Source organism: Pagrus major, chromosome 17, assembly GCF_040436345.1.
Source record: "Pagrus major chromosome 17, Pma_NU_1.0".
NCBI classification, from domain to species: domain Eukaryota; kingdom Metazoa; phylum Chordata; class Actinopteri; order Spariformes; family Sparidae; genus Pagrus; species Pagrus major.
The window spans coordinates 15573520-15601089 of NC_133231.1; the positions used below are offsets into that span (position 1 = coordinate 15573520).

At 40.4% G+C, this 27570-nt stretch overlaps 1 protein-coding gene across 1 annotated transcript; it reads left to right on the forward strand.

Moving 5' to 3' along the window:
* Positions 1-453: 453 nt before the first annotated feature.
* LOC141011833 (rap guanine nucleotide exchange factor 5-like) lies at positions 454-27297 on the forward strand. The gene is made up of 19 exons (XM_073485150.1): positions 454-532; positions 4449-4574; positions 9251-9384; positions 10088-10188; positions 15364-15442; positions 15850-15994; positions 16076-16173; positions 18658-18688; positions 18887-18965; positions 20595-20744; positions 21950-22047; positions 22346-22468; positions 22919-23097; positions 23311-23401; positions 23484-23534; positions 23917-24004; positions 24157-24221; positions 24315-24369; positions 25144-27297. The coding sequence occupies exons 1-19, from the start codon at positions 467-469 to the stop codon at positions 25260-25262; spliced, it is 1878 nt and encodes a 625-aa protein (XP_073341251.1). The 5' UTR covers positions 454-466; the 3' UTR covers positions 25263-27297.
* The last annotated feature ends 273 nt before the right edge of the window (positions 27298-27570 follow it).

The window sequence follows — 27570 nt, forward strand, 5'->3', positions numbered from 1 at the left end:
TTAAAATGAGTGCAAGTTTTGTGTCGCACAGCCCTTAAGAACCACATTGAGCTGAAAATGAATAAAAAAGCTTGCAGAGTGTTACATTAAGTACTGCTGGTGGCGACTTTGTCTGCCTTTTTAATGAATTATGGAGGTCACAGAAATAAATTTGAGCAAAGCCACAGTGAAAATGAAAGAAAATCCCACTGAATAATGTACCTGGCATTGCGAGAATAAAAAAAATGTATTGAAAAGGGCCGTCAGAATACATCAGAAAATAAACCTAACCTGATGAAGCTCTACAGCATTTTAATGAATAAAGTTCACACATTATACTAAACGTGAAATTAATGAGGCAAGGTGCCAGCTGTGCGAAGCTCAGGTGACAAGCTAGGTTAAGTGGTGAGGAGGCAGCCAAAAACCCAATGCATCTGCACAGCAAAGCATAGTGCCTCACATGTCAGACAACAACCCAAAAGCAACAATGGTAGAAGCAGGAAAACACGACATAAACACAAATCCAAGTTCAAGGACTGAAAGCAAGCAAAAAGTAAGTCAGCTTTTTCACATTCACTGGACATGTTTTCTGTATGTAGCTGTGGTGTACCTTCGACATTTGTCATTGTTTTTTTTTTTAGCTGCGTAGTTATCCAGCTAACAGCTTCTCTCGTAACGCTAGCCAAACATCGTCAACGTTAACAGCTAACTAGCTAGCTAACTACATTCAGGTCACCTCGCTAGTAATGTCCTCAAGAGCCAAACTTTGAAAAAAAGTGGTCTGACATGACTTACCAATCGTTTGAATACATTTGCCGGTTTCTCAAATATTATCCGTGTGTGGCTTGAACAGAAGATATTTAACGTAAAAAAACAAAAACGCAATCCTCTCGTTCAGTGAGACAAAGATGGTAGCCGGAAGTGACAGCTGTTCTTTGTGTTTTAATGGTGGTTAACTAAACTTACATGTAGGTGCATTAACTTAAAGTTTACATTATAAAGAACACACACTCTTATCTATAATGTATTCTCTATTACAACCTGCCACATCATTCAATTATGTTTCATGTTTTTCTAGCATTGTAATGGAGAGGACAAAATTCCAGAAGTTAAGTTATGGAGGAAAATTAGCATTTACTTGGAGCTTGTTCCCAGCAACCTGATAAATGTGAGTCCAGTATTCACGCTCTTTTAGCTTTGTGTTGGTCCGTACCAACTCCTGAGGAAAATATCAGGCTCTTTAGCTGCTAAACGCTGCACTACATTTTCACCAGCTAGTTGCTAAATGTGTCGGTCACTGTGGTACTGAGCAGGTAGTGTTCATATGGTTTCCATAGGAAACAGCTGCGGTCACAATCAATGCTATGAGAGCAGTGAAAGTTAACCAAAATGTAAAAGTTGCAGGCTGGGCAAATAATCCATGAGCTAAAACTCGCTATAGGGTCAGTAAACATGAGGGGAGCTGCAGATTTGAGTGATGATTTGTAGGTTTAATATTATGAATGCCAGCTTTCTACATTTGCAATATGAGAATTTCACAATACAATATTTTTTGCACTAGCAGATGGTTTATTATTTTTTTGAATAACAGGTAGAATCCAATATTTTTTTAATAACGCATTAGAATTCAATACTGTAGATAAGCACAGGTATGTGGTATGAGAAAAGTCTTTGAGTAATTTAGAAATGTCAGAAAACCACAAGTACAAAGTTGAGCTCATTACTCTGAAAAACATATCTTTCTCTTACACAGAGGTTCAGGACTGTGGTCCTTAAATGCTCCTTTGAGGTGTGGTTCCTACAAATAAGTCTCATTTCCCTTGTATGCATTTGTGCTTAAAAATTAAAGAAAGTTATTAATGGTGAAAATATAGGTTAGGCCTACATTCATCCTTTGTTCATACACTATGTGGTGATGTCATTGATTCTGTTGCTCAGTAGCTTCTTTAATTTTTATGAGGTTGTGCAGCTGTTGGGATTTATGTACTTGACTGGATGTTATTTTGTAAAGGGGGCACTGTAACAAGCTCAGTAGAGTTTCATCACTTCTTCAGTCTTTTGCCGCGCCGCAGGCCTCTGGTAACAGTGTACATCCCATGGTTGTCATGGTAGTCCCTGGTTAAAGACAGAAGTGTTGGAGCAAGCTCGCTAACAAGTCTGACTTTAGGCATTCTCACTTTGCAACTCATTTACTTGAGAAACTAGGTCAGTGGCACATTAAAGCTTGAGTTGTCCTCCTGGCTTTGTCTCACAGGAATGTTCACTGAAGGAGCAGGAAGGAAGACAGGGCTGTTTTTAGATAGTTCAACCATAATGTCCTTAGTTTCCTTCCTGTAGTGAAATGGAATAGAATAACATAAAGCTAAAAGACAATAACATATAGCACAGTGGCTAGGTTTACTATCTAAAAATGTAAAAATAAAGGAGGTGGTCAATTGAGTAATTGCTTATATAAGTCCTTGAAGTTGCAAATGAGGAATGCTTTATCAGTGCATTCTGAGACCACAGCTATAATAAACAAGTGCCAATAATGAGATAGGGATAAAATTATTTAACTGAACTTGTGCTGAAACGAGCTGATTACCACTTTTAAAGATATGTATATGGGGCAGTGGGCATCTTCCCAATGAGTTACTTCAAGAGAACAAAAGAGGATTGTGGAATGATGAGTCTCAGCCTCATATGAAACATAAAACACCAAGAGATGGGAACCTTTCCTTATTGTGCAGTTTGCTGTATCAGCAGTTTGCAACAGCAGCGCTGAATGGCTATGCAAGGACCCAGTCAAGCATCACACTGCTGACAGAAGGGAAAAAGATATAACGTTAATAGATTAAGTGTTCATAGGAAGAATTAATGTCCTTGCTTTACCTTGGTCAATACATCCAGGATCACGCTGGTCCCTCTGTAAATGCGCTAAGCAACTGACAAGAAGTCTCATTTAATCAAAAAGTGTCTGACAAGTCGGTGATCTTTAATAAAAACAGACACTTAGATGCAACAGTATGTGACCACTACAGCGATGGTTCTCAAACTCAGGGGAGGCATAAAGCCACTGCAGCGTGGTGCGGATGACCGGGGGAAAAATATGAAGTGAAACAAATAAATATGATTTATAAAGGGAAAATTAACAAGAGTTTGCTGATTCTATCGTGCTAAACTTTATTTCACTAAAATTTAACAAAATTCAACCACCGTCATTGTTAATGATTGATAAAAAAAAAAATATGGGGTAGGGGGTACTTGAACGTTTTGAGAACCACTGCCCTACAGCCTCACAGGGTACACAGGGAGTTATTTTTCGTTCAGTTAATTTCACAATTAATTAATGCAGACCCAATACAACTTGTCAATTAATCAGACAGTTGATCAGCTAAAAAGTAATCATTTTGTAGAGTTGGTCGTGGGAAAAACAGCAGTGTGATGTCACTTCCTTGGACATCGAATGGACATTGCCTCAATTTTTATAACATAATGATTAATAGACCTGATTCTTCAAATTGTTTATAAAATGTCAGAAGAAAACAATTAAAATGCCCATCATAATTTCCCACAATAAGCTGATGTCTTCAGGTTTATTGTCTTATCTTCAACCAACAGTCCAAAAGTCATAGATATTCAATTTACATCAGTAGTTGGTTATCAGAATTGTTGTAGATTGACTTTCACATAATGATCCACATACTGTAGCACTTTTGCATATGTATCCGCATTTACTGGTCCATCTGATCATTGTGTGATGAATTTGTGGTTAATTAACTTGGAACTGTTCTGTGACATTTCTATCCTTTCTTTCTAGGAGCTGCTTTTAGGTGACATTCATTTGCTGTACTGCATTCATTTAGGCTGAAAACAAAACAGTTAAGTTTCATTTCAGTGCATGTGCCTGAATGACCTTAAACCTTCTCTCACACACACATACGTAATACGTCTCCACCCTAACAAGTGTTTGACCTTCCAGTGTTATGTTCCCTGCCCACTCCTAAATCTAGATGTGCCCCTGCTTTCGGGAGATTTTGAAACTTCCTTTTTGGGTCTGTCTGGCTCACCAGATGTTTCCTGAACCCACCGTGTTCCTAACTCACTCCCCTCCCCAGTGGTGAAAGGCGAAGGGAAGGACGGAGAGAGGGAATCTGTCGTTCAGTCTCAGTGAAGCCAAGCATAGAGAGATACCTGGAGTCCAACTGATGAAATCTAGTCTGCGTGTGCCATCAAGGCTTCAGCATCTGGGATTTACTTCTGCTGCAGTGACAGAAGACTCTATAACTCATCTGAACAGCACAGAAACACACTTTACAAACTCTCATTTTTGAGCTCCCCACCTCCTCTTTTACTTTTATCGAGAGTAGTGTGAGCTCACAGGCAGGCATCCTGCTGTTTTGCCTGGTGGACAGCCAGTAGTTTGTGAGCCGACGATGTCGTGGGACTGTGGCCTGAAGTACATGTTCTCTGTGTCCCCTGCGCTGCAGCAGGGGAGCATGTGCATCCTGCATGACAAGGAGGACCTGTCCCGACTGGAGATGGTCCAGAAACTGGCCAAGGATGGCTGCCGCTTCCTGCAGAACCACAGCAAGGGCCCGGAGAGGACGAGCGAGGTGAGATACAACACTGCTGCAGTCACTACTGCATTTTTATAACACAATATTTTTTTAAACTTTCTTGTTTTTATATGCAATTATAGAACAGAGTAATGTTAGATGGCCCATTTTACCCTGGGCTATAATGTGCTATTTTATGCTGCTGTTTTTTAAGCATTGTACCAAAGCATCATTTCTCACACTCCCTGTGGTGTTTCATCCATCAAACTGATGTTAATTTGCTGTCTGTTTTTATTGCCCTCTGTACATTCGATAACGTGTTGGCTTTCTCTGAAGATGGATGTTGTCATTTAGATTTTGTTGAGACAACAGAAAGCTTTCTTTAGTCAAATGTGCCAAAACAGTCTCTAGAATTCTTTAAAATATGTGTAAGAATTAGATCAATGTTTAGATGATTGACAGTATAGTGTGGACTGCATTTTGTTCTTATGCATGTTCATTACAGAACCTAAACATACATGTATTATAGTTAAATAATATAGTTGGTCTTTGTCAGTATGGCAGCATCCTCAGGCGCTACCATCTGTCATCATTAAAAACTTAACTGCACATACTGTATGTTCAGCTCAACCAGCACACTTTTTTAAAAAACATTACATCACCTGCCAGTTGGCTGCATAGGAGACGCCTGATTGGCTGACCTCGTGGTGGGCTCAGCGTCTCGCTTCCTGCCAGCTGTATCTGTGCGCCGAACTCAAGAACAATGGCAGGAAAAGTTGACGCAAGTGGCCGGACCACCATGCCAAGACATTGTATGGGTTTCGGGTGGATTCCAGTGCGTCAGGTCTCTGACCTTTTCTGGAACACAAGGCTAGATCTCCTTATCAGTGTTATTCAATAAAATGACCTTTTCGACTGCAGTAGGCCATGTACGATCATATGTTAGCACTGCACAGTACAGCAATCTGATTTACCTTTGTCGTTTTAGTAACATGCAGTGTGCCAAATTTCTCACACTGTGAATTTAAAATAATGTGAGGATACCAAGGGCACATGTTTGTATGTATGACAGTTATGTAATCCCAACAGTAATGGGCGGATATGCTGACCTTTAATACTTGACATTATCTAGAAATATTAAGATTATGTGAGATTACCTAGCAGTGTTTCTAGATTATAGGATGGTTTAAAGTAATCCAATGATGCTACAATGCACATACTGTATTACATGTGACTCATATAAATGTCTAAGCCTAGACATCAAAGAGCTTAGAAATCCCATCTGGTGGAAACAGGGATGCATAATATACAGTAGTTTCATGTCTGTGAAAATGTGTTTTGAGATTCTGGCGCAGGAAGATCATGAATGTTATGCAATCTCCTTATATATGAAGCCAAGCATGTTTCTAGGTCTTTTCCTTTGGTAGTTTAGTTCATTCATAATTAATTAAGCTGTAAAAAACAGTCAGATTGAAATGTAGTAGTTTTCAGTTTTGACTTTGAAAGTCACTTGTTCTTTCGTCTTTTTACTTCACCGCTGTTTTCAATTATTCAGAGGGTATCAGAGAATTGTGCATGATCATCTGGGCATCTGATCAGAACATAGAGCTGCTGTTCTCTGCCAGACATCAAGCATAAGAAAGCTTACTGTATATACAAATATTAATATTTTACATAACATATGCACATACTGTTGTTTACAGTATATTTTTATCAGAGCAGGAATTTGAGGTAATTACTGCTGGAGATAATTAAGTGCATCTGCATCAAAGGGTTATTTGAAAGCAACACTGATGTATGAATCCTCGGTCTTATTCTTATATCCACACTATTCTCTGAGAGCAATTTAGTCCAAACCTGTACTCTGTCAGGACTTGACACCTTCCAGCTCCCTTTAAGTGTTCCATACCGTGCATGCCAGACCTGCCGCAGCAGCCCAAAGACATGCAGAGGGAAAGTGTCCCTCCAGCCAGCGGACTGCTTCTGGAACCCTGAAAGAGACACAGTAAACCATTTGGTGGGACATGACTTTGTGCAGAGGCCTGATAAGTAGTGTTTACTCTTCTGCTGACGGTGTCCATGTTGGGAGGACTTCAGGGCTTGCTGTGAGTTGAGGTCACCTCCAGGCAAGGGTAGAAACTGTGCAGTCTCATTACAAGCATCCACTCTTACAGGGATGATTGTGTTTTTGTACTGGGACACTGGTAACCACAAAGCCCAGTAGCTTGCCTGAAGCAGCAAAAGCAGGATCAATAATTCATTGTGAGGAAAGGTTTGTTTTGCTGTTTGACCTGTTCGCAGTACACTGAGACACTCTGTTAATTATAGTCAAGAAGTCAACCTGCTTTGCTGTCACGCTTAGTGGGACAAAAAAACAGCATACTTTGACAAAGCTAAGAGAACACAGTGTACGTCACATAAAGTTAGAACCTTAAATGTCTTTTTCACAAGAAACAGGAAGCTAATCAGTGCAGCCTTCCTTATCTGGGAATTTTCTATGCTTTTCGTCACACCCCCGTCAAACTGCGGGTCCCATGACAGGATAATACAGTCTTCTTTTGAACAGGACACACCCTGAAATACATTAAACCATTTTTTATACATGTACTTTATGTGTGTGTATATGTTTGTATAAGATAAAGAAGGAATAAATTCACAAGTTAACAGACATCTAAACTACACTTTGAGTCATGAATCACAGCACTGAAGGAACTTCCAGCTTAGATTGCCATTAATGGTCCTTTCTGAGAATTTAAAAACAACTCTGCTGTTTATAGATCTGACTGGTCCACCCAGTGATGAACACAGTTGTGTGTCTTTGTTGTATTAGATAGCTCATGTGCTTGTGTTTGCATGTTGTGTTAATGCATTCATCTTTGTATGTGCTGTACTGTATATTTACAGAATGTTTGTTTATGTATGTATGGCCGCGGATCTCAGATGAGTGTTAATGTGCCAGGAAGTCATGCTTAACTGAAGGGCTCTGGATGCTTCTCTGTAAAAAGGCAATTAGGGCAGAAAACTGCAACCACTTCCAGCCTGTCTGCCTGGCTAATTGCATGCACAGAGGCTTGTGTTGCATTGACTGATGGCTGAGGAGAAGGGGTGGTGGTGAAGGGGGGGTTAACTGATGCAGGATGCGTGCACTATACAGTGGATACCTCATTAAGACCAATATCTCTGATCCAGACCCTCCATTGTCAAGCGGCTACCAGCCATCTTTACACTTCAGAGATGCTGCAACAAGCCATTTTTCTTTGAAATGTAGAGTTAAAAGAGTTCAATTTAGATCATTTTTATTGAAAATATCATTGAATTTCCAGGCTGACCAGTGATGTACAGCATCATATCCATCAAACTATTGTATGCATTAAGATTGAAAACTGAATGTAGGTACTTTAGATTTCAGCTGCCTGTGGCATTTAAAGCAAATGTACAAGCTTCTCATTCCTGATTTTATTTGCTTGACATTGTCTTTTTACAATGCTGGAACAAACATCACCAATCATATCTACATAGGCTAGGCTTTTTGCTGAGTCGCTCTTTTTGTTTTTTTATTATCTGGTTATTATCTGACTAGAAAATCAGTCAATAAACCAATTAGTTGAAAAGTGATTCGACAACAATTTTGATAATCAATCATTAAGACTGGAATGCATTTTGGTCTGTAAGTAATGACACAATTAACGACTGAAATTTTTAATCAAGTAAAAATGTCAAACATTCGCCTTTTATGGCTTCTCTCCATTTTATAACTTTTTTGAATGCTGGTCGGACAAAACGAGCAATTAGAAGATGTCAGCTTGCGCTCTCGGGCATTTTTCACTCTTTTATGATATCATGTTTTTGGACTAAACAATCAATTGAAAAGCAAATTGTGTGATTAAAAGATATAGAACAGAACAAAGAAATTAAATGACTTTTCACTGACATTTAGGGCTGCACCAAATTATTACTTTCATTATTGATTAATCCGTCAATTGTTTTCACGGTAATGTCAAAAAATTGTGAAAAATGCTCATCACAATTTCCCAAAGCCCAAAGTGCCATATTCAAATAGCTACTTTTGTCCAACCAACAGTCCAAAACCCAAAGACTTCTTTTGCTGTCATTAATGACAAAGAAAACAGCAAATCCTTACATTTAAGAAGCTAGAACGAGCAAATGTTTGACATTTTTGCTGGAAAAACAATAATCAATTAACCATTTAGATGAATCAATTATCACATTTTTTTTAATTTACTTATGGATTATTCAACTAATCATTGCAGCTCTAGTAACATTGTGTGACTGCCTGACTGAGTGAAACAGAGACTGGGAGAAAGTACGCAACACAAGGATGAATTTATCATTCATAAAACCTCATGGTAGTCACAAGACAAGAACCTTCCATGTGAGTTTAAGCTTAACTCCGAACCACTGAACCATTGTTGCTGTGCAGAGTTTAACCATACGCCAGCTTGAACACACACTGCCCATAATTTAATAGGCTCTCAGTATGAATCAGTAATTAAAATTTGTGCGAGTCTTTTATGTTAATCCCTGAATGGGCTCCACCGATAAGGACTGCATAATGATATATGGAAATTCTTTTTCATTTACAGTGCAGGCTTTGACAGAGTATTATGATGGAAATCAGCAGTGATTTGTGTGAGTGGGAGAAAATTCAGGGGAATCTCCTTGGTGATAACATACCTCCCTCCCTCCTTCTCGCTTTCTCTCTCCCGCCCCAGAGTGACGAGGCAGTCCGCGTGTGCCTGAGGGAGAGGGGCCACGATGTGCTGGTCCTCCAGAGAATGTCGTCAGAGCAGCCGGCCCCCTCTGCATCGGCGAGGGGAGGGGGGAGAGAGGAGGCGAGGAACAAGAGGTAAGCCTCTGCCCTCCCCTCCTTCCTAGATTCCCTCCCTCCCTCTCTCACTATCTGTTTCTTTCTCTCAACACTCTCCCTCTCATCATTCTCCCTTCTCTGTCTCTCTGGATAACACTCTCACTCAGGCATGCTTACATCACAACTCCCTACACATAAATGACTACATTAAATACATAGAAGTGAGCAGCATGGGACTGTGAGGCAGAGCTGTGCAGCTGGCAGGCTTCCTATTCAAGTCATTCAAGAGCTTTCTCAGCCGTGACATATCAGGATACCTCAGTTTGCTTGAGGGATAGACAGCGGTGGACTCCGGGCTGTAGCAGCTGCAGGTGGATGGATGGATGGATGGGTAAAGGGGGCATGCAGCAGTAACCACGGCAACATTGCCGGTGTGAGGGCACAGGGACTCTGCAAGGATGGGATCTCGGCCACAGCCCCCGAACCTGCGGCAGGAGGAGGGCAGGCTGCTGCACGCTGCCCTGGTGGAGCAGGAGGAGGACGAGGATGACGAGGAGGGCTCTGAGGAGAGCAGCAGCGACAGCACCAGCCGGGCAGAGCCTGTGACAATGCCCACCTTTGACGTCCCCTACTTTCGCTACATAGATGAAGAGGGGACGGAGGGAGAGGAGGAATGGAGCAGCAGCCGCTCTCTGTCCTCTATAGAGGAGGACTCGTCCACTGACTCTGTTGTGTCTGACAGGTACGTGGTGGTATCGGGGACCCCGGAGAAAATCCTGGAGCACTTGCTGAATGACCTGATGCTGGAAGATGAGCAGGGGACAACACAGGGCAAGGACTCAGGTTAGCATTCACACTTTAATGTCCTGAAACTCCTTTCTCATCCCATTTGACCTTACTGTGTTTTGTCAGTGTGAGAATAGGCATTTTTTGTATTTTAGATAGCAAAAATGAAAGAAATAGGAGACTAGTTAGTTGGTGGGTGGACAACTAGACAACTTTATGACTGTAGCTTTGTTAAAGTATTGTGATGACCTACTGTAGGTCCACTGATATTTGTATGTTTGGGAAGAAAGAAGGGAGAAATAATTGCCTTTACTTTCCATTTTACTCCCTCCCCACCCTCACTCTCTCTCTCGCAGAGGAGCTGGGACAGAAGCCCCCTCTGGGCATTATTACTGCACTAATCATGTGCTATCATTCTCAGAATGGCACAGAGTTTGAGGCTGTTCATTTAAAAGCCTCTGAAAGCGATAAACGTTGCTCATATCTTCTGAGCGAAGCTGTAACAGGCTGTGTGACATGCAGTCCGGCATCACAGTGACGACAAATCAACACATTTCCTCTCATCCCAGCAGGTACATGATAATGTGACACTGTTGCCAAGGCAGAGGAGACGCTGTTGATTGTGCTGGAAAGACGGTTCGATGAGAGATGATAGTTGAGAGCAGTGGCACAGTAGTGGCATGCAATACCAGAAGAATACCAGAGAGAAAGGAGAAACAATTTATATGGGGAGAAAACGGGAAGAAAAGGAGATGCAGATTATGTCCTTGGAGATGGGGGTGGTCACAGATGATCTCTCATCAGAATAGAAGCAGGCTAACCCCTTACCAGATCATTACTCATTCTGATGAGGAGGTGAATGCAATTGATCTAAATGTCCTCTCAGGAGACCTGCCTGCAGTTGCTCGATGGTACGTTTTACATGCAGAGAGATGATTTATGTTGAATCACATATTTTATTGCTTGATAAGTAAAGTTAAATCTGAAGGTAAGACAGACAGGCGCGTAAGACATCCCTCCAATCCGTCAGTTTTGTGCATTCACAATAAACCCATCTGTTCTTTACCTTTAGATAATATGCAGTGTGCTTTGTTGTTGATGAATCAGAATAAGCTTTATGTGTGCACATACAATGGATTTGAAACCAGTTTTACATTGCTCATACAGATAAGAACGAAGACAACAAAAACGGATAAAAGTCTATACAAGTCTACTGTTCTATATGTTGTAAACTGTAGTAGTGCAGTAGTGCAAAGAAAAAAATACTGGATGTTTAAATTGATTATGTACATTACATTCATGTAAACTTTATACATATGCATTGTGTGCAGCGTACAGGAATTATATTGACAGTAACAGTGTATGATGATATGTACATGTTTAAAACGGAGCATTTTAAACACAAGAATATAGTCTAACTCACCTTAGAATGAGTGTATTGAGGTGAAGCCTCCATAGGGAGCTGTTGACCAGAGCATGAAGCTGCTGAGTGATATCTCAGGGTCAAAGAGCCAGAGACCTGCAGAGGAGAAGGAATTAACTGAGTCCTGAACAGCAATTGATCTGCACTCAGTCATGTTTCATAGTGTGTCTCCTATTGGCCTTGGTTCTCTCTGTGTGAATACTGAGGCTCTATATGCTCTAGTGCTACAGTTAAAGTGTGCCTCTGGAAGCTGAGCTCCCCAGAAGCATGGCAGCGTGAGCTTCTTGATTTCATCAAAAAGAGATTTATTTGAACATCCACCAAGCTGCCGTGTTCAGTCTGTCTCTCAAGCATGGCTTGGAGAGCTTCTGCAGCAACATGACTGATGACTGCAGCAGGTTATTGATGTTGTGTTTATGACTTACATACAGTACAGCACATTAGAAAAGCCAATTTTATCTCATCATGGTTGCACTTGCCTCCATCCAGTCTCCAGCATAAAGAATTCAGAGGAGCTTTCTGCAAGAGATGGCACTTTTCTGAAAGCACCACAGGCATGTTTGAGGAGGAGCAAACGTGAACCACTGCAGCAGGCTGTACTGTGGAGATCTGTGATGTGCTAGTGTTTCCATCTGCGGGCTTGCATTGTGGGTAGCATTCACAAGTGTTCAGTTTTGTCTCCTTTTCTGTGCCCAATCTCTGAGTGCAGCTATTGATTCCAGCTCTGCACAGATTCACAACACACACTGCCAGCTCTGAAAAACATGTAATGGAACATTTTGTGTTCTCTTGCTGAGAGGATGTTCCAGCTCTTTAACTGACGCACCATGTGGGGAGATGTGGATGCTTATTTGTAATGAAAAAAACATCACATTAAGAGAGCAGATACTGAATTTTAAATTTCTCAGTGCAGACTATCATGATAATTTAAGGCTTTACAACAAGAATGACATCTTGTGGTGGTTACTGAGCCAATAAGTGACACATTAACAACTTTATTTCAAAGGCTGCATTGATTATTTTTTACGAGTACTTATGGAAATGCAAACGGGATTGGCAGGTTAATTGACAGGGTGATTGATTTCACAGAGAATTGACAAGCTCAATCAATGTATCCATTCTGCATGTCCTCCTAAATTTGTTTTGGTTTGAGTACTAAGCAGGAGTGTTGCATAAAATGTTTTTACATCCTACATCTGGGCTTTCCAAAGCCCAGAGTTGAAAAAGGTTTGATTTGGCCGACCAGATGTTTTTAGTGGAAATGAAATGATCATATATTTGTTGTTTATGCAGTTTAATTTTTGTGAGGTAAAATTACTCCTTGTTTAAAATATGTAGGATCCCTGATTATTAACATTTTTGTCAAAATCTGAGCACAGCAGGCAGAGTGACCTGGGAATCGGGGAAACCCACCATTTTGCATCATAAAAATACAATACAATACAAAGGGTGTTTGATTTTGGCCTGTGACCCACCATTGAGTTTCAGTTTCCCCTCAAGTCCTCAAAGAGAGAGAGTTTAGACACCCCTGTCCTACATTCATGTCTGTGATCCAGGCCAACGACTGATGAAAGCTGAAACTCAAAGGTCCAGTGTATGGGATTTATGGCCAGAAGTTGAACACAGTAGGTTTCCATAGGGGTAAATTCACCTGAAACTAAGAATCCTGTTTCGTCACTTTAGAATTAGCCTTTTATATCTAGAGAGGGAGCCGGTCCTCTTCCATGGCATCCGCCATGTTTCTACAGTAGCCCAGAATGACCAAACCAGACACTGGGCTTTTGTGTTTTTCATGTTTTTCTTGGGGCTATTGTGGGGGAGGGTATGATGAGGGTTGTTGCAATCTCCAAACAATACTGCGAGATGCCGCTAAATCCGACACACTGGACGTTTAAATGAAACTGGCGTGATGTCAATGAGTTGTAAATCAGCCCAACAGACTGTAAACTTTGTCTATACAGCACAAACCCTGCATAAATGTCTCTGGGTCAGTGAAACCAACATATCTCCAGCTAAACTGTTTGGATTAAATCAACTCTGCAGGACATTCCCTGCTTTTTCTGCTGCGTTACCAAGAAAAACTTGGGAATATGACTTCAGGTCGTAAGATTAAATATTTATCCTGTTTTCCAACTTCAGAAAACTTTCAGTGTACAGCCTGGGGAGTAGTATGTTAGCTGTTACTCATGAGAAAGTGTTTCAGTTAAGATAGCTTGGAGAAAACACACAGCAGCAGTATGAGTGAGCAATGCAGGGTGACTGTGTGTGCGTGTGGAGGAGAGGAGGTATGGTACAGTATGTGGGAGGGTGGCTGAGATTCTGTGTGTTGTTTTCTGGCTTTGTGCTGCTGTATTTTTTTATGGGAGCTACATGTGTACGAGTGTGTAACCTCTCATAAGCAGCGGCGATGCATCCACAGCTGCTCTGCACGGATTAACATAATGATGTCAGGGAGTCCCGTGGACCAGAACGCACACAAAGGCCCAGGGAAGCCAGTGTGAAATTAAAAGGGAGAATTTACAATTCTGGGTGTGAGGCACACTTACAGAGGGGTTGAGTGGAGGTTGGCCCTAATAGGATTTGTAAAGCTTTTCGCCTGTGGCCGGGCATCATGTCAGGGAGTTACTGTCCTTCTCTTCCTTTTTATGCCTTTGAATAGTATTTTGAATGGTTTTAATGTTAATTTCTGAAATGCACTTTTACTGTACAGCTTGAGATAGTGTACCACAAATAATAACTTACAGTTAATTAAAGATTCTGGGATAATTATACTTTGTAGTAGAGATAAAAATAATTAGTTTCATTATCAATTATTCATTTTCACCATCAATCAATAAATCATTCGAAGGGATGTTTTCAGATTGCTTCTTTTGTCCGACCAGCAGTCTAAAATCCAAAGACTCTTCTTTACAATCATAACTCACAAAAAAAAGACAGAAAATAATCACATTTTGGAAGCTGGAACCAGCAAATGTTTGTCTTTGTTTATCAAGATAAGAAAATAAGTGTTGTGATGATGTGGACTGTAAGACCATTTCATGTTACGAGAATTATTTGATCAGCTTTGATTTAATCCATTTACTCATGTGTAACCTTGGGAAGAAATCATAAGAGTGTACAGTGGCACAAAATGCTGCTTGTAAACACATTAGGATGATAGTGAAGCAATATCAGATTGCTTTTCTGTTTGCAGGACAGTCACAGTGAAAACATAGACTTCATCAGAGGTCAGAGAGAGTCAACTGACACATTAAACATTATTGGCTTATCTTTACTGATACAGCCTGCAGTGGCCAATGTGTGAGATTGAAGATAACGCCAGTAAAGGCTTGTTTGAACTTGTGGGAGCAAAATGCAACTGGAGAATCCTCAGGAGTGATTATCTGAGACTGACCATGAGGGATAAGGTGCCACTGAAAGGTCTCTCACATTATGCTCGCTTTTGTAATGTCTCCGCTTAGTGCTTGTTAACTAATAAATGACAGCAAAGAATGAGCTCTCCTTCTGGTATTATTAAGATGGAAGAGGAAGCCAAGCCTCCGAGCTGTTATGCAAGTACTACCACTATATGTGCAGCTCAGCAAACATTAATCACACAGTTGTCAACATTACTGCTCTACAGCATCCTGTAAACCTAATGAGGATTTATATGTTGGCCTGCACAGAATTTAAACTTGTTTCTCTCTGTCAGTCAGATATCTTGAATATTTTATAAATCCATGCTAGTGGGAGAAGTTGAACTATTTCAAAAGTTTGAATACTAGAATGTCAACTTTTCTCCATTGTCAATACTGTGTTTTTCTTTGCAGACACACTTCTGGATGACTTTCTGTTGACCTACCCAGTGTTCATGTCGACCAGTGATCTATGCCAGGCTCTGCTGGGACAATATCCTTGAACACATGAGCATTATTTCACATGTGCAACCCCACTTCCCAAAAGGTTGGGAAGCTATGTAAAGCATAAATAAAAAACACAATTCTGAATAAGCATGTATGTACAAAAATCTTTGAAGTTGATGAAGTAAAACATTCAATATTTTGTCTTTGTACTCTTTTCAATTGTCAAAAAAGGATTGGCATTAGTCCCAACGTTTTTGGAGGACAGACATAGCTGTTTTATACAAAAACACGACTGCATTATTGACTCAAAGCTGCTCCACTTTCTCTTGCCGCCAATGCTTGAATCAACATCACACACACACTTGCTGTATTTGTGTTTCATTTTATACTGTATTTGATAACAGCAAATAGATCTCCCTCTTCATCTGTGCTGAAGCCTTAACCAAGTCCCACCTATTGCACCAAGCGATACCGAGGCAAAGAGGACAGGAAGGAGGCTCTGGAGAGGAAACGAAAAGTCCTGCACCTAGTCTCACAGTGGGTGGCTCTCTGCAGAGATTTCCTGAGGGAAGACGAGCATGTCAAACTGTTCATGAAGGTAGGAAATGTAATGATCTGTGAAAAATGAAAATGAACTGAAGTTAATATGGGAGATATGAACATTGACCTTTCCTTTCAGACTTTGTGTCGTTACGTGTTGGATGATCTTTATGAGCACCCGGCCCTGGAGAAGGATGTGAGGGAACTGCAGAGACTGTACCAGCTGCATCGCAGACAGTGAGTGACCGTATGATAACTTATTAGACACAGTTTAATTCAATACATACGTACAAAATCGATCGATGAAATGGGAAAACGTATGCATTTATTAATATCAAGTCCGGGTCTTTATAGCAGCAAGTATGACTGTGACCTTTGGAGGTCTGAAAAGAAGCAGAGACACAGGCTGGTCTCTCTGTACAAAGAAAGAGCTTCTTCTGTGCTTCGCATCAATGAATCCATTCAGAGATTAAAAAGTAATTGCAGTGTTTTGGGGTGTTATGTAATGAAAGTTGAAGGTCACAGAGCTCTAATCTTGAACCGAAATTGAGGAAATACAGGAATTTTGAGAATTAATGACAAGCTGTCAGAAATTTTTTGTCACTTGCCATCGGAGAGAAAGGAATGCTCCAGCACTTGTTTACTGGGCACAGTTTCAAGCCTGCTGGCTATTAATAGTGTCAAACTCACAATTTCACATTCATATAAATATAACATGGTGATAACAAATCATCTGACTTGTTGAGAAATAAAGTTGTTATGTAAGTAAGACCATACTCCATATAGAAATAGAAAAGAAACACAGTCGGATTGCTCTGATCTACAGAATGTGTATCAGCCACAATGTGACATCCACATTAATGTTACCATCCACATTTTTGCTATCAGTTACTTGTGTTCTGTCACGATGTCTCAGTATCTGGCCCCAGTGGGAAAAAGAAACCATTGGCATGTGATTGGTGTTCTGCATCAGAAGATATACTGAGTTGAGGAATTGTATCAGGGGAAGAAAAAATTGGATTGATGCAACCCCAACATATGAACAGCATGAATATATACAGTATATCCAGACATAATACTATCTTAATACATAGCTACAAATTGCTTTACAATATTAACATATAGTAAACGCAATAAAACTCAGACACCTGGACAGTGAGAGCCCTCCGGTCACAAGTTGAGATTTTGGAACCATTTGTAGGGCCCTGCCAGAGGATCTCAAGCATCGATCGAGCTAATGAGGAGTTAGCAAAACACAGACATAGGCAGAAGCCAGACCATTCAAGGCTTTAACAACAAGCAGTAAAATCTTAAAATCACTTCTCAAACTCACAGGTAACCAGTGAAGGGCAGCAAGGATCGGTCTTATGTGGTCACTAATCTTAGTGCTTGTTAAAAGCCTGGCAGCAACACTTTGTATCAACTGTAGTCTATGTATGTTACGCCTGCTAATTTCAGAATGAAGTCCATTAGTAGTCATAGTCGAGTCTGGAGTCTGGAAGAGATAATAGCATGGATGACCTTTTCTAAGTCTACAGAGGAAAGGAATTACCTGATCTCATAGACAAGTGATTCCATTACATTTATTCCTGTATGTGTCCATAATTAATATACATTAAACATTCCATCAAACCTATATATTGGTCTGTTGTTTAGTTACAATTCCTGGTTTAATAAAAATAAGCATTACATTGCTCTATGACATTACAGTGTAAACAACCTCCCAGTCACCAGACACATTGCCACACCCGTGTCCCCCTTCCCTCCCTCAACCACAGCCTCCAATCAGATCCCCTCCCTGGGGACACCCCAACCTGCCGCCCATTAGCAACCACTGCAGATAATTCAACCTGATCTGCTGCCACTGTCTGGGCCTGCTTTATTCTTGTTTATATCCACAACACCCACTCCTTTATAGCAGCGGACTTTGCGTGGGTGTAACTAACTGTGCTCTACTATTTATGAGCTTTTGACAATCAGGCTCACCCCGGGGGAGGACAAGGTTGACTGCTTTGTGGCAATCTACTACCGAGTGAAAAGCTGAAAGGTGTCATTTTTTGGAGAAAGAAGACTCATTTTGTCCTTTGCTCCCATTAACTTCCATCTGGCTTTTTGTAGAAAAGAAAGCTCAGGAATCGAACACCACTTTTTCTCTTGCACTCTTTCGACATTACAATTTACCAATCTCGTTGACATCCACGGTGACTCTGTGTATTTTGAGGAGGAAGAGAGTAAATTAGATCACAGGCCCTGCTTTGACGTGACAGCAGGAATCAGGTTTTTCATTAGCACAGGGACTGCTGCTGGCCGGCGAGAGGAGATCCCTAAGGGCAGGCTTTGTGCCAACATGCCTATTGTGATGCAGAGCCCAGTAAAAGCTGAAGGATGATAATGGACACGGGGCTATCCATCATGCTATCCGGGCCTAACTGATGAGAATTGGGTGATTAAACGAAGGGATCACATTGGAAGGTCTAAAAATCTACGAAGCACTCCAATCTCAGCTTGACACTGATCTTAAATAATGGACTGGATGCAGCAGAGGAGTATATATGTACATTCACTTTACCTTGATTATAGACTGTGTTGATACTGTGAAGTTGTTTCTCTACTTGACCTAGTTGCAGCCTCGGGAAAATCACCAGATCAGGTCTTTTTTAGATTTTTTCATGTGAAGGCACATGATGGTACACATGACTGAATTACTTCTTCTTTTTCCAGTACGACTGATGAATATTCCCCTCAAAGAAAGGTGAGTGAAAAGATCTTTACGACACATAAGACAGGAAGAATTTTGTAAAACAGAGCTTGCTGCCCATTTCGACATACTACTTCTGAGCTATTGTCCACACATTTCCTGCTGAAGACATTGTTCTGTATTTCTACCAAAATGCCCGCTGTTCTCAGGCAATATGAATGTGTCAAACTCCACGCGTTTCCCTTCTTTTAGAGCAAAGCACTTTTCCACCAATTGAGCCTGAAAGAGAACGGGCTCCAATCCAGAGGCACACAGAGGGAGACCAAGGAAGGTAAGTCGTAAAACATGACGTTCTTCACACATTCCTCCCATCATACGTTCTTCCCAAAGCAGTCGAAAGGAGACATTTAGTCTGAAGAATAGAACAATGGGAATCTTTCCAGGGAATGATTGAGAATGTTTGGGAATGCACATTCCTGAGTTATGACTTAAGAATTCCTTTTGTCTTATGAGGATCAGTTTCTGCTTCTTTTAAACAGCAGGTTCATTACCTTTAATTCCATCTAGGTCTCTTGATAGTCAAGATCAGGGGTGTGATTTCATCCAGGGCCACTTCAGCAGTATGTTTGCCCTCAAAGGGCCAGTTGTAATTTAAGACTATAAAAATCTATCTAGTTGTTATCATATTACATAATTAATAAGCTCTGCGACAGTGTTTCTTGGCAGGCTGACATTGTTGAAAGCCTGTTTCTGATCAGGGCACACTTGTTCACATACCTTCAGCATACAGTGCTTCAAAAATGCACCTTCTGAAACCACAATAAAGCTGGTTTTCACTACTGCGTAATTTTTTGCAGTTACTTTTGGGAACTTATTCTGTTGAGAAAACAGGCTGATGACCAAGGTTAGCATACTTGGCTCTGTGTTAGGTGTCAAAGTATCACCATAAATTATTTCCCTTTGGCAGACATACTGGCTTGTCTCTGTTAAGCACATATATGTATTTGTGTTCCCATCTGTCATTTAGTCAACTTCCGTTTGCGACAACTTTTCATTTTTTAGACATTTTGCTAGGCTGCTGGGATTAACTTGGCTAGAGGGCCTCTGCTTGAAACAGCTATATGACATTGAGACACTATCTAGCATATACTGAAATCTATCAGCTAGACACTTTTAAACATGATGAGGTGACCGGCCGGATTCGGCTGACATAGTCTTGATTTTATCTGCAGAGGTTTTGAGATTTCTGCTTTTGCATAATCCAGTCAGTCAGTCACTTTAAATAGCTTTCGTTTGAACTACTTTCAAAGAAGTTGTCCCGACTGACCCTTTTCCTCCATCAGGAGAAATCTTTTGAGAATGCTTGGTCTATCCCAGTAATGCCACACTACTTGGTCCTCTGCATTGGATCACTGAGTGGTTACACTGGAGCAGTTTAGGGTCAGTTGCTTTGCTCAAGGTCACTTATCAATAATAGGGCAGCCTTGTTATATCCTTTACTTTCAGCTGTTTCACAGACAGCAGCAGGTGACTTAATTAATTGGTTTCTTTCTGGTTGAATGTGTGTTGGATAGATAGTTAACCTGCGATAGTCTGCGCCTGGAAAGAAAACCTGCTTAATCTCTGCCCTCCAGTGCACACAGTGGTTGATTATCCCTCCTCTAGAACACGCCCAGAACAATTTAAATCAACTCTCACAGGAAAGCAGGCAACTACCCAAGAGCCCTAAAAGCCCCAAGGAATTTTTAGTAATTTGATTATTGAAAATTTCATATGTAAATGATTCTTGCATTATTATCTAGTCTTGTGGCCTTTTGAGAAAGCTTTATCATTTAGAAAACTTGATTCCATTCAGTATCCCTCCAACACCTGACTTCTGGTGTGTCTCTGGTTATATAACAAAGCTATCATGTGTAGTCCGCTGTGTGCTCTCACTGAAACAATATTGTCTCTGTTACAGTGTTGTGTCACATGTATATTACCATGGATTCGTACCTGAGCATGAGGGCACATGCTGGGATAGTAGCCCAGGAGCTGCTGCAGGCAGTGGCAGACAGGATGGACGTTCCTCAGGGGGAACTGGTGCTCGTGGCTGTCACATACCCTGGAGGTAAATACTATTTTTAACTCGAGCCCGACCCATGATGAATTTTTGGGGTGGATGCCAATACCCTTATTAGGGAGTAAATAATTCAGTTGCCTATGAATCAGTTGATAATCTATTATACACAGCACATATAAACAGAATATTTACATAATCACTTTTTTTTTTGCTCAATCTTTTTGATTGCCCTGTCAATTTCACCTGTCCCTTAATAGTCTTTCCTCCCTTGTGTATATAAGTCTGTCTTTTTTCTCTCTCTCTTCGTCAGTTCGTACTGTTGTTTTTTTACAAAAAGGACCCAAATGCAAGACACCAAGACAGATGGTTGAAAAAACAAAAGGCGAGCTTTAATAATGTAAGCCACAGTCCAAAAAAATTCAAGGCAGGCAACAAAACCAGCAAAAGCAGGCAGGGGCAAATCCAAAAAACTAAAGAGAAGTACAAAACTAAATGAAGCACAGACCAGGATTGACCAGGCTCTGGGAACACAATCAGGATTGCAAAAAACATGAGGGCAGAAAAACTGACAAAGAGAGAGAGGGGAAAAAGACACTTAAATACACAAAGGACAGAATACTAATAAGGGACAGCTGAAACTAATAGGACAATCAAAAAAGGCCAGAAAATCAAAACCATGACATACAGAGCATATCATCCCCGCTACAGCCATTAAAGCTCTATATGATAACAACAAAGTCTAATGCACTTTTGACGATGTAAAAGTGTGTATTTCCTGGCGTTTGTAGATCATGGTGGATTGAGAGATGGATGCCAAATGGTGCCAAGATTATGACCAAAAAACAAATAATTGTTCAGCACTATAATTAAACATCAGTGTGGGATTCAGTACATAACAGATTAGAAGGGGGAATTCTGAAGTGCCATCCCATTGGGGTTAACTACCATTTACCATGAAAACTTGTCACACAGCGTTTTAATTTCTCACAATATTGCCTTTTTGAAGTTTCTTCACCAGATGTGAATGTGTAAGATTTCAACCAACAGCACTGACCTAAAAATCTCCCCAGTTCCAGCAGATAAAAGGGAGAAGCATTTTCGTCCAGTAATTTAAAGTCAGTATCTGTTATCTGAAGTGACTTGCAACCTCACACAGCAAGTCTTATCTCTTGCTGCTGACAGGTGCTTACAAGCCGCGTGACAGATTTTTAATGGTATTCTGCTGTTTGTCATATGTTTTCTCCCCCCTGCAGGTCGGCTTCTCCTGCAGCCTCAGGACAGAGTCTTCTCGGATTCCTTACGGCCGGTGGGGAGGCTGCACATCTGCAGGAAGGACCTGGGAGAAGTCCTGGTAAGAATGTCACTGTAGCCTAAACAACCTTGACATATACTGCAGTGTCAAAATAGTGTATATTCACACATCAGCTCGAGAGAAATTAAGTTATAATTCAGTATGCATATGCAGCATGTTTGGGGTTATGTTAGACGCTTCAAAGCTCTGTCAGTAAGATTTATCCACACTTGCTAGCAAGAAATATCTTTGTGTTGTGTTTTTATCAATCTTTCATGTGGTAGGATGTCTAGAGAAAAACTGGAAAAACAATCAGCCCTGATCTAGTCTTTGTTTTATGTTTATTTCTCCTCTTCAGAACCCGTTCACAGACAATTCTGAGCTGCAACAGAGGACGGCTCGCATGCTCAGTTTAAACACATGGGATGTGGCTGTGGCTCTCACCAACTTCGACTGGAATATCTTTGACTCAATACATGAGGTTTGTCCCACAACTTGGATGCTTGTGCATAATTGTTGCCTCAAAAATGAAAGCCTGAAGTATTAACAGCTTTAAAAGACATCAGACTAGGGCTGTTACGGTATCATGGCCTAAAGAACCGATGATAACAATATTATCACAAATTTCTACAGAAATCTTTAAAAAAAAAGCTCAGTTACACTCAAAAACAAGTGTAGGGAGTTGGAGTGAGAGTCTATGTAACCATAACTATACAAAAGCATGCAAAAAGGAACAGTTACACTTACAAAAAGTGAGAACGGAAAGAAATGGAAATGATTCCAGAGGCGATTATATACACAATATTATTATATGTAACATAATAATTATCTTAACACAATATCAGTATTTCACTTTTAAATGTTACCCTTATCATCAATACACCCCAACGTACTTGTCTGAACTCATGAGTACATGTTGTTCTTTTTACAGCAAGAACTCGTCTATTTCACCTTCAGCCGCCACAGTAGCGCCGGCCACACCGTGGCGTTGGAGCTACTGCTGCAGCGCTGCAATGAAGTCCAGCTGTGGGTGATGACTGAGGTGCTGCTGTGCCCGACACTCTGCAAAAGGGTCCAGCTAATCAAGAAGTTCATCAAGATCGCTGCCCAGTTAGTAGCTCCACATAAGAGATGTATTGATTATGATCATATACACACTGTTGGCCAACACTACATCATCTCAGCTCTGGATGTTTAGGGTGGAAGTGTTTGCATGGGGAGCTGCCCCCTCCAGTGGCAGATTGATAAACTGTGTCTGCTTTTGTACCGTCGAGCTGTGCCCCTGGAAGTAACTGAATTGTGTGCTCCATTGATCTTTTATAGCTGTAAAGCTCAGAGGAACCTCAACTGTTTCTTTGCCATTATCATGGGCCTGAACACTGCAGCTGTTAGCCGCCTTAGTCAGACATGGGAGGTAAGGATGTCCTATTTTTCTTACCGTTATAGCTGAAGTACATGGTGTCTGAAAAAAATAAACTCTGTTAATGTCCCTGCAGAAAATTCCTGGGAAATTCAAAAAGCTGTTTTCCGAGCTGGAGACAATTACAGTAAGTATAATTAATGGTGCTCAGTGTACAGAAAACACTGTACATATATATGTATATATGTGTGTGTGTGTGTGTGTGTGTGTGTGTGTGTGTGTGTGTGTGTGTGTGTGTGTGTGTGTGTGTGTGTGTGTGTGTGTGTGTGTGTGTGAGAAAACAATGCATTTAATCACCTCTAACAGGCAACACAAACCTGTACTTCTGTGTGTTTGAAGTGAAGCAAACAGATGTTTTTAATTTCCAAACACCAGGTGAACATCAGGTGTTAGATTATCATCAGTCCCTAATGTCGCCACAACTCAGCTCTAACAAAGCATGCATGCACAGGCACACACAGTCACCCCCAAGAGGATTAGACTCATTCGTTTTGAAAACGTCTTCACAGGATCCGTCACTGAACCATAAGGCCTACAGGGACTCCTTCAAGAAGATGAAGGCGCCAAAGATCCCCTTTCTTCCTCTGCTACTGAAAGGTACGCTCATTATTCTGTCACTTCAGTACCCCACGAATAGTCTAAGAGGAGAGCGCTGTGAAAAATATTCTGTCAGGCAGCTTTGAGCTGTAGAAACAAGCAGACGTCAGATACCTGTTGGTGAATGCTAACAAAGTCTCTATCTGTTCTAGATGTTACGTTCATTCACGAAGGAAACAAGACCTTTCATGATAACCTGGTCAATTTTGAAAAGCTGGTGAGTTCATGAGCCTTTCCTATAAAAACATACAGCAGTGATGAGTTTAAAAATGTCGTGTTCAATGGAGCCTCTTTCCATTTTTATTCACAGCAAATGATAGCAGACGCAGTGCGGCTCATCCGGCAGTGTCAGAAAGATCACATGGGTCAGTATTCAGATAACTCCTTCTTGATTTTATGGCGCAGAGTTTTATACATTTCATCAAATCAGTGATGTAATGGCATTTTAAAAGCTTTAACCTAATCTGTGGGCTAAATCAGTTGACTAGTAGGCCTCCAAGAATTGTGCAAAATAGATGAAAAAATAAACAAATGAGGAGTGGACAATACGGTCGCTCTTTCCAAGCTTTTGCTGAGGAGAGACAAATGGTCTCAGACTTTAAATAAAACCCCTGCCTTATAGTTTGAATCAAGGTTAATACTTTTTGACATTAAAATAATTCAGGTTCACCTTTCAATTTATCCATGAAAAGGTACAAATAAGGTACCTTTATATCAAAGTAATTCAAAGATTAAAAAAGTTGTTTTTAATGGCTTTTTTACAGCATTAGATGTGATGATTTTTTTAAAACTATAAATAACATGATGTGGTTTTGTTGAAAATTCACAAAAGTGCACATTATTGTACTATGTGTACCGTTGTGCATAGTACTGACTAGGGTTGCAGCAACATCTACAGTATTGACCTCTTAGGGTTATTAAAACATATATATTTTTATTCAAAGTTAATGTCAGCTTTGATGTCTGTCACAACATAATATTTTCATTCATCTAAGGGTCATTGTAACTGGTTATAGTAATAATAATAGCCGTGATATTTTCTGAGACAGTTATCATACCATGAAAATCTCATTACGTTGCAACCCTAGTACAGACAGAGACGTTGTCCTTGGGAGTAAAAACATTTTCTTTTCCTCCAGGAAATGGCATCGCCCAGAAGAGCAGCTCAGAAGTACGAGCCTACATTGATTACCTTCATATCATCGACAATCAGCAGACTCTGTTTGAACTGTCACACAGACTGGAGCCTCGTGCTTAGAGGATGGCTCGTACTGCACGATCCCCACCGTGTCAGCCAAACCGTCGGATTGCCAAGGAACAATCTATCTCTCAGGACTCGGTCGGCAATCAGAGGACGCTGCGTGATCCTGGCCGACCACAGGAGGGAGCAGTTCAATCAGGAAAACTCTCACAGGAGACAGGAATAAGCAGCAAAGGAAACATTTAGGTAAATGCATAAATATATGCAGAGATCCACGACACCTGAAAGCAGAACAACATCATTCAACATCTGAGCTTGAGTGCCAACAGATCCACTCCAACTTAGGCTGGCTGCTGGCAAGAAATATCAAAACCAGCAGCAGGTTCAAGCTGAAGACATCCATCAGTATGAGTAGATCTGCAGGTCTAAACCTGCTGCTGCTGCTATTACATTACTTTCCAACAGATGGCAGATGTTGAAGGGTGTAGAGCTGTTCTGAAAATGACCCAACAGCCCCCCTCAGTGGAGAACAATAGTGTTGCAGATGAATTGCTTCCCATCTTAATAAAAAGCTACAGGAAAAACAAAATTGGGAACAAAAAAGTTTAGAATATGGAAGTTCATTCTCGACCTTGAATCACATAAAGTGATTGAGATTATAAAATGCAGATTAACATGATAGACATGTTTTTGTATTTTCAGACGGTGTTTATAGATCTGGCAGCAGAGGGTTCTTTCATCAGATTTAACCAAAGACTATTTCAGTCCCAAACTGCACACACACTGCAGTTTTCTCGCCATGATACAGATGTTTTCTTTGCCAGATGTGGGACATGCAGTCGCTGAAAAATCAGTACAGTGTATGCACAACAAGCTGAATCAAGATGACTGAAATAGAGAAGATGATTATTAAGTTTACGACATTTTCATGTATTTTCATTATCTATTTTTTACTTTGCAGAATTCAGTTTTAACCATTAAGATGAGGCTTTAAACAATTCAGATGGCATGAGAGCAGGAAATAAAAGAATACACATTATTTTTTGACGTGTGTGAACTATAAAGACGTATGTTGTATGTCCCATTTAAATGAATGCTAATTGTTAATTTTTTTTAAAAAAAGCATTGGTGTGAGGATCTCCATCCAGCTGAGCTGTGGACAATCAGTAAAATGGAGCAGCAGCAGACCCATACTGATACATCTGTGTTAGTCTTTAAAGTTCAGGTCAAAACAGTGAGAGGATCAGCCATCCATTGTTTCAGTTTGATTTGTTGAGGCTTGGAGATTTTGCCATTAGCTTCATGGTACTCAGAGTATCAGAAATAAGGATTTTAAAAACATGTGATTACAAAAACAGTTACATGAAGACTAATAATAACCTTTCTTCTGAACAGTTTCACTGAGGACTGCTTTATTTTTAAATCAAATGCTACTCGGCACCAATACTGAGCCTCAGCTGAGCTCTTTCATCCTCAGTTAATGTATGAATACATAATGTAGAAAAATGACGGTCCCTATAAGTTAAGAACAATAGCAAAACCAAGTACCACAGCACCTTCTGGACAAAAACAAATTGAGAAAGAGGAAGAACAGTAGAAGCCATTTGCTTATGTACAGTGTGTAGTAACACTACTGTATACAGCTGTATAGTCTGTAGTCATAGAAGTATTTATTCTCTAAACTGGTCGACTGAAAACTCTCCTCTGTCCTGACGTTAGGCTACTTTAAGTAGGCGTGATCTGTTGTAGATGGAAGTTTGCATTCTATTCTTGAGAATTTTTTTGTATATTTTAGATTTTAAAGACCGCAGTGAGCGCGGAGAGAACACGCTTCAGCAGTATATCTTATTTTGAATTTCATTTGTATCATCAACAATGTACAGTTGATTCTGTTTATACTGTATATACGTGTTGAGATTCTGGATGAGGATATTTATTTATTTCAGAATTATTTATTTGTTCAATAGATATCCAGTTTGAGCTCATGTTTGGCTTTTTTTGTACGCACCGTTTTTGGTTGGTCTGCATGATATGGCAAACCATGGATTGACCACCTCTGGCAACTGTGCATGCAATAAAATATTTTTGATCATCATGACTCATTATTTTAAAAGAAAGATATATAAATATATGATAATAACAAAAAAAAAAAAAATTCACACAGGCACTCTTACCAGTGATGATCTGATGAATCCAGGTTAGGGCAAAGATGAAAGCTATATCAATATACACAGAGGTTGTCAAATTTGACTTTAATACAAATATACTACTATAAAAGACAACACTCTTTGGATACCCCAGCATTTGATATCGACACACTGCTGATACAGAAAAAGCTGCTGAACAAATACCAACACATTTGTAA

Coding starts and splice junctions, on each gene's coding strand:
- LOC141011833 (XM_073485150.1), top strand. CDS start 467: ATGGTAGAAGCAGGAAAACACGACATAAACACAAATCCAAGTTCAAGG. Junction 533..4,448: donor GGACTGAAAGCAAGCAAAAA/GTAAGTCAGCTT, acceptor CCTGCGCTGCAG/CAGGGGAGCATGTGCATCCT. Junction 23,535..23,916: donor CCGAGCTGGAGACAATTACA/GTAAGTATAATT, acceptor ACGTCTTCACAG/GATCCGTCACTGAACCATAA.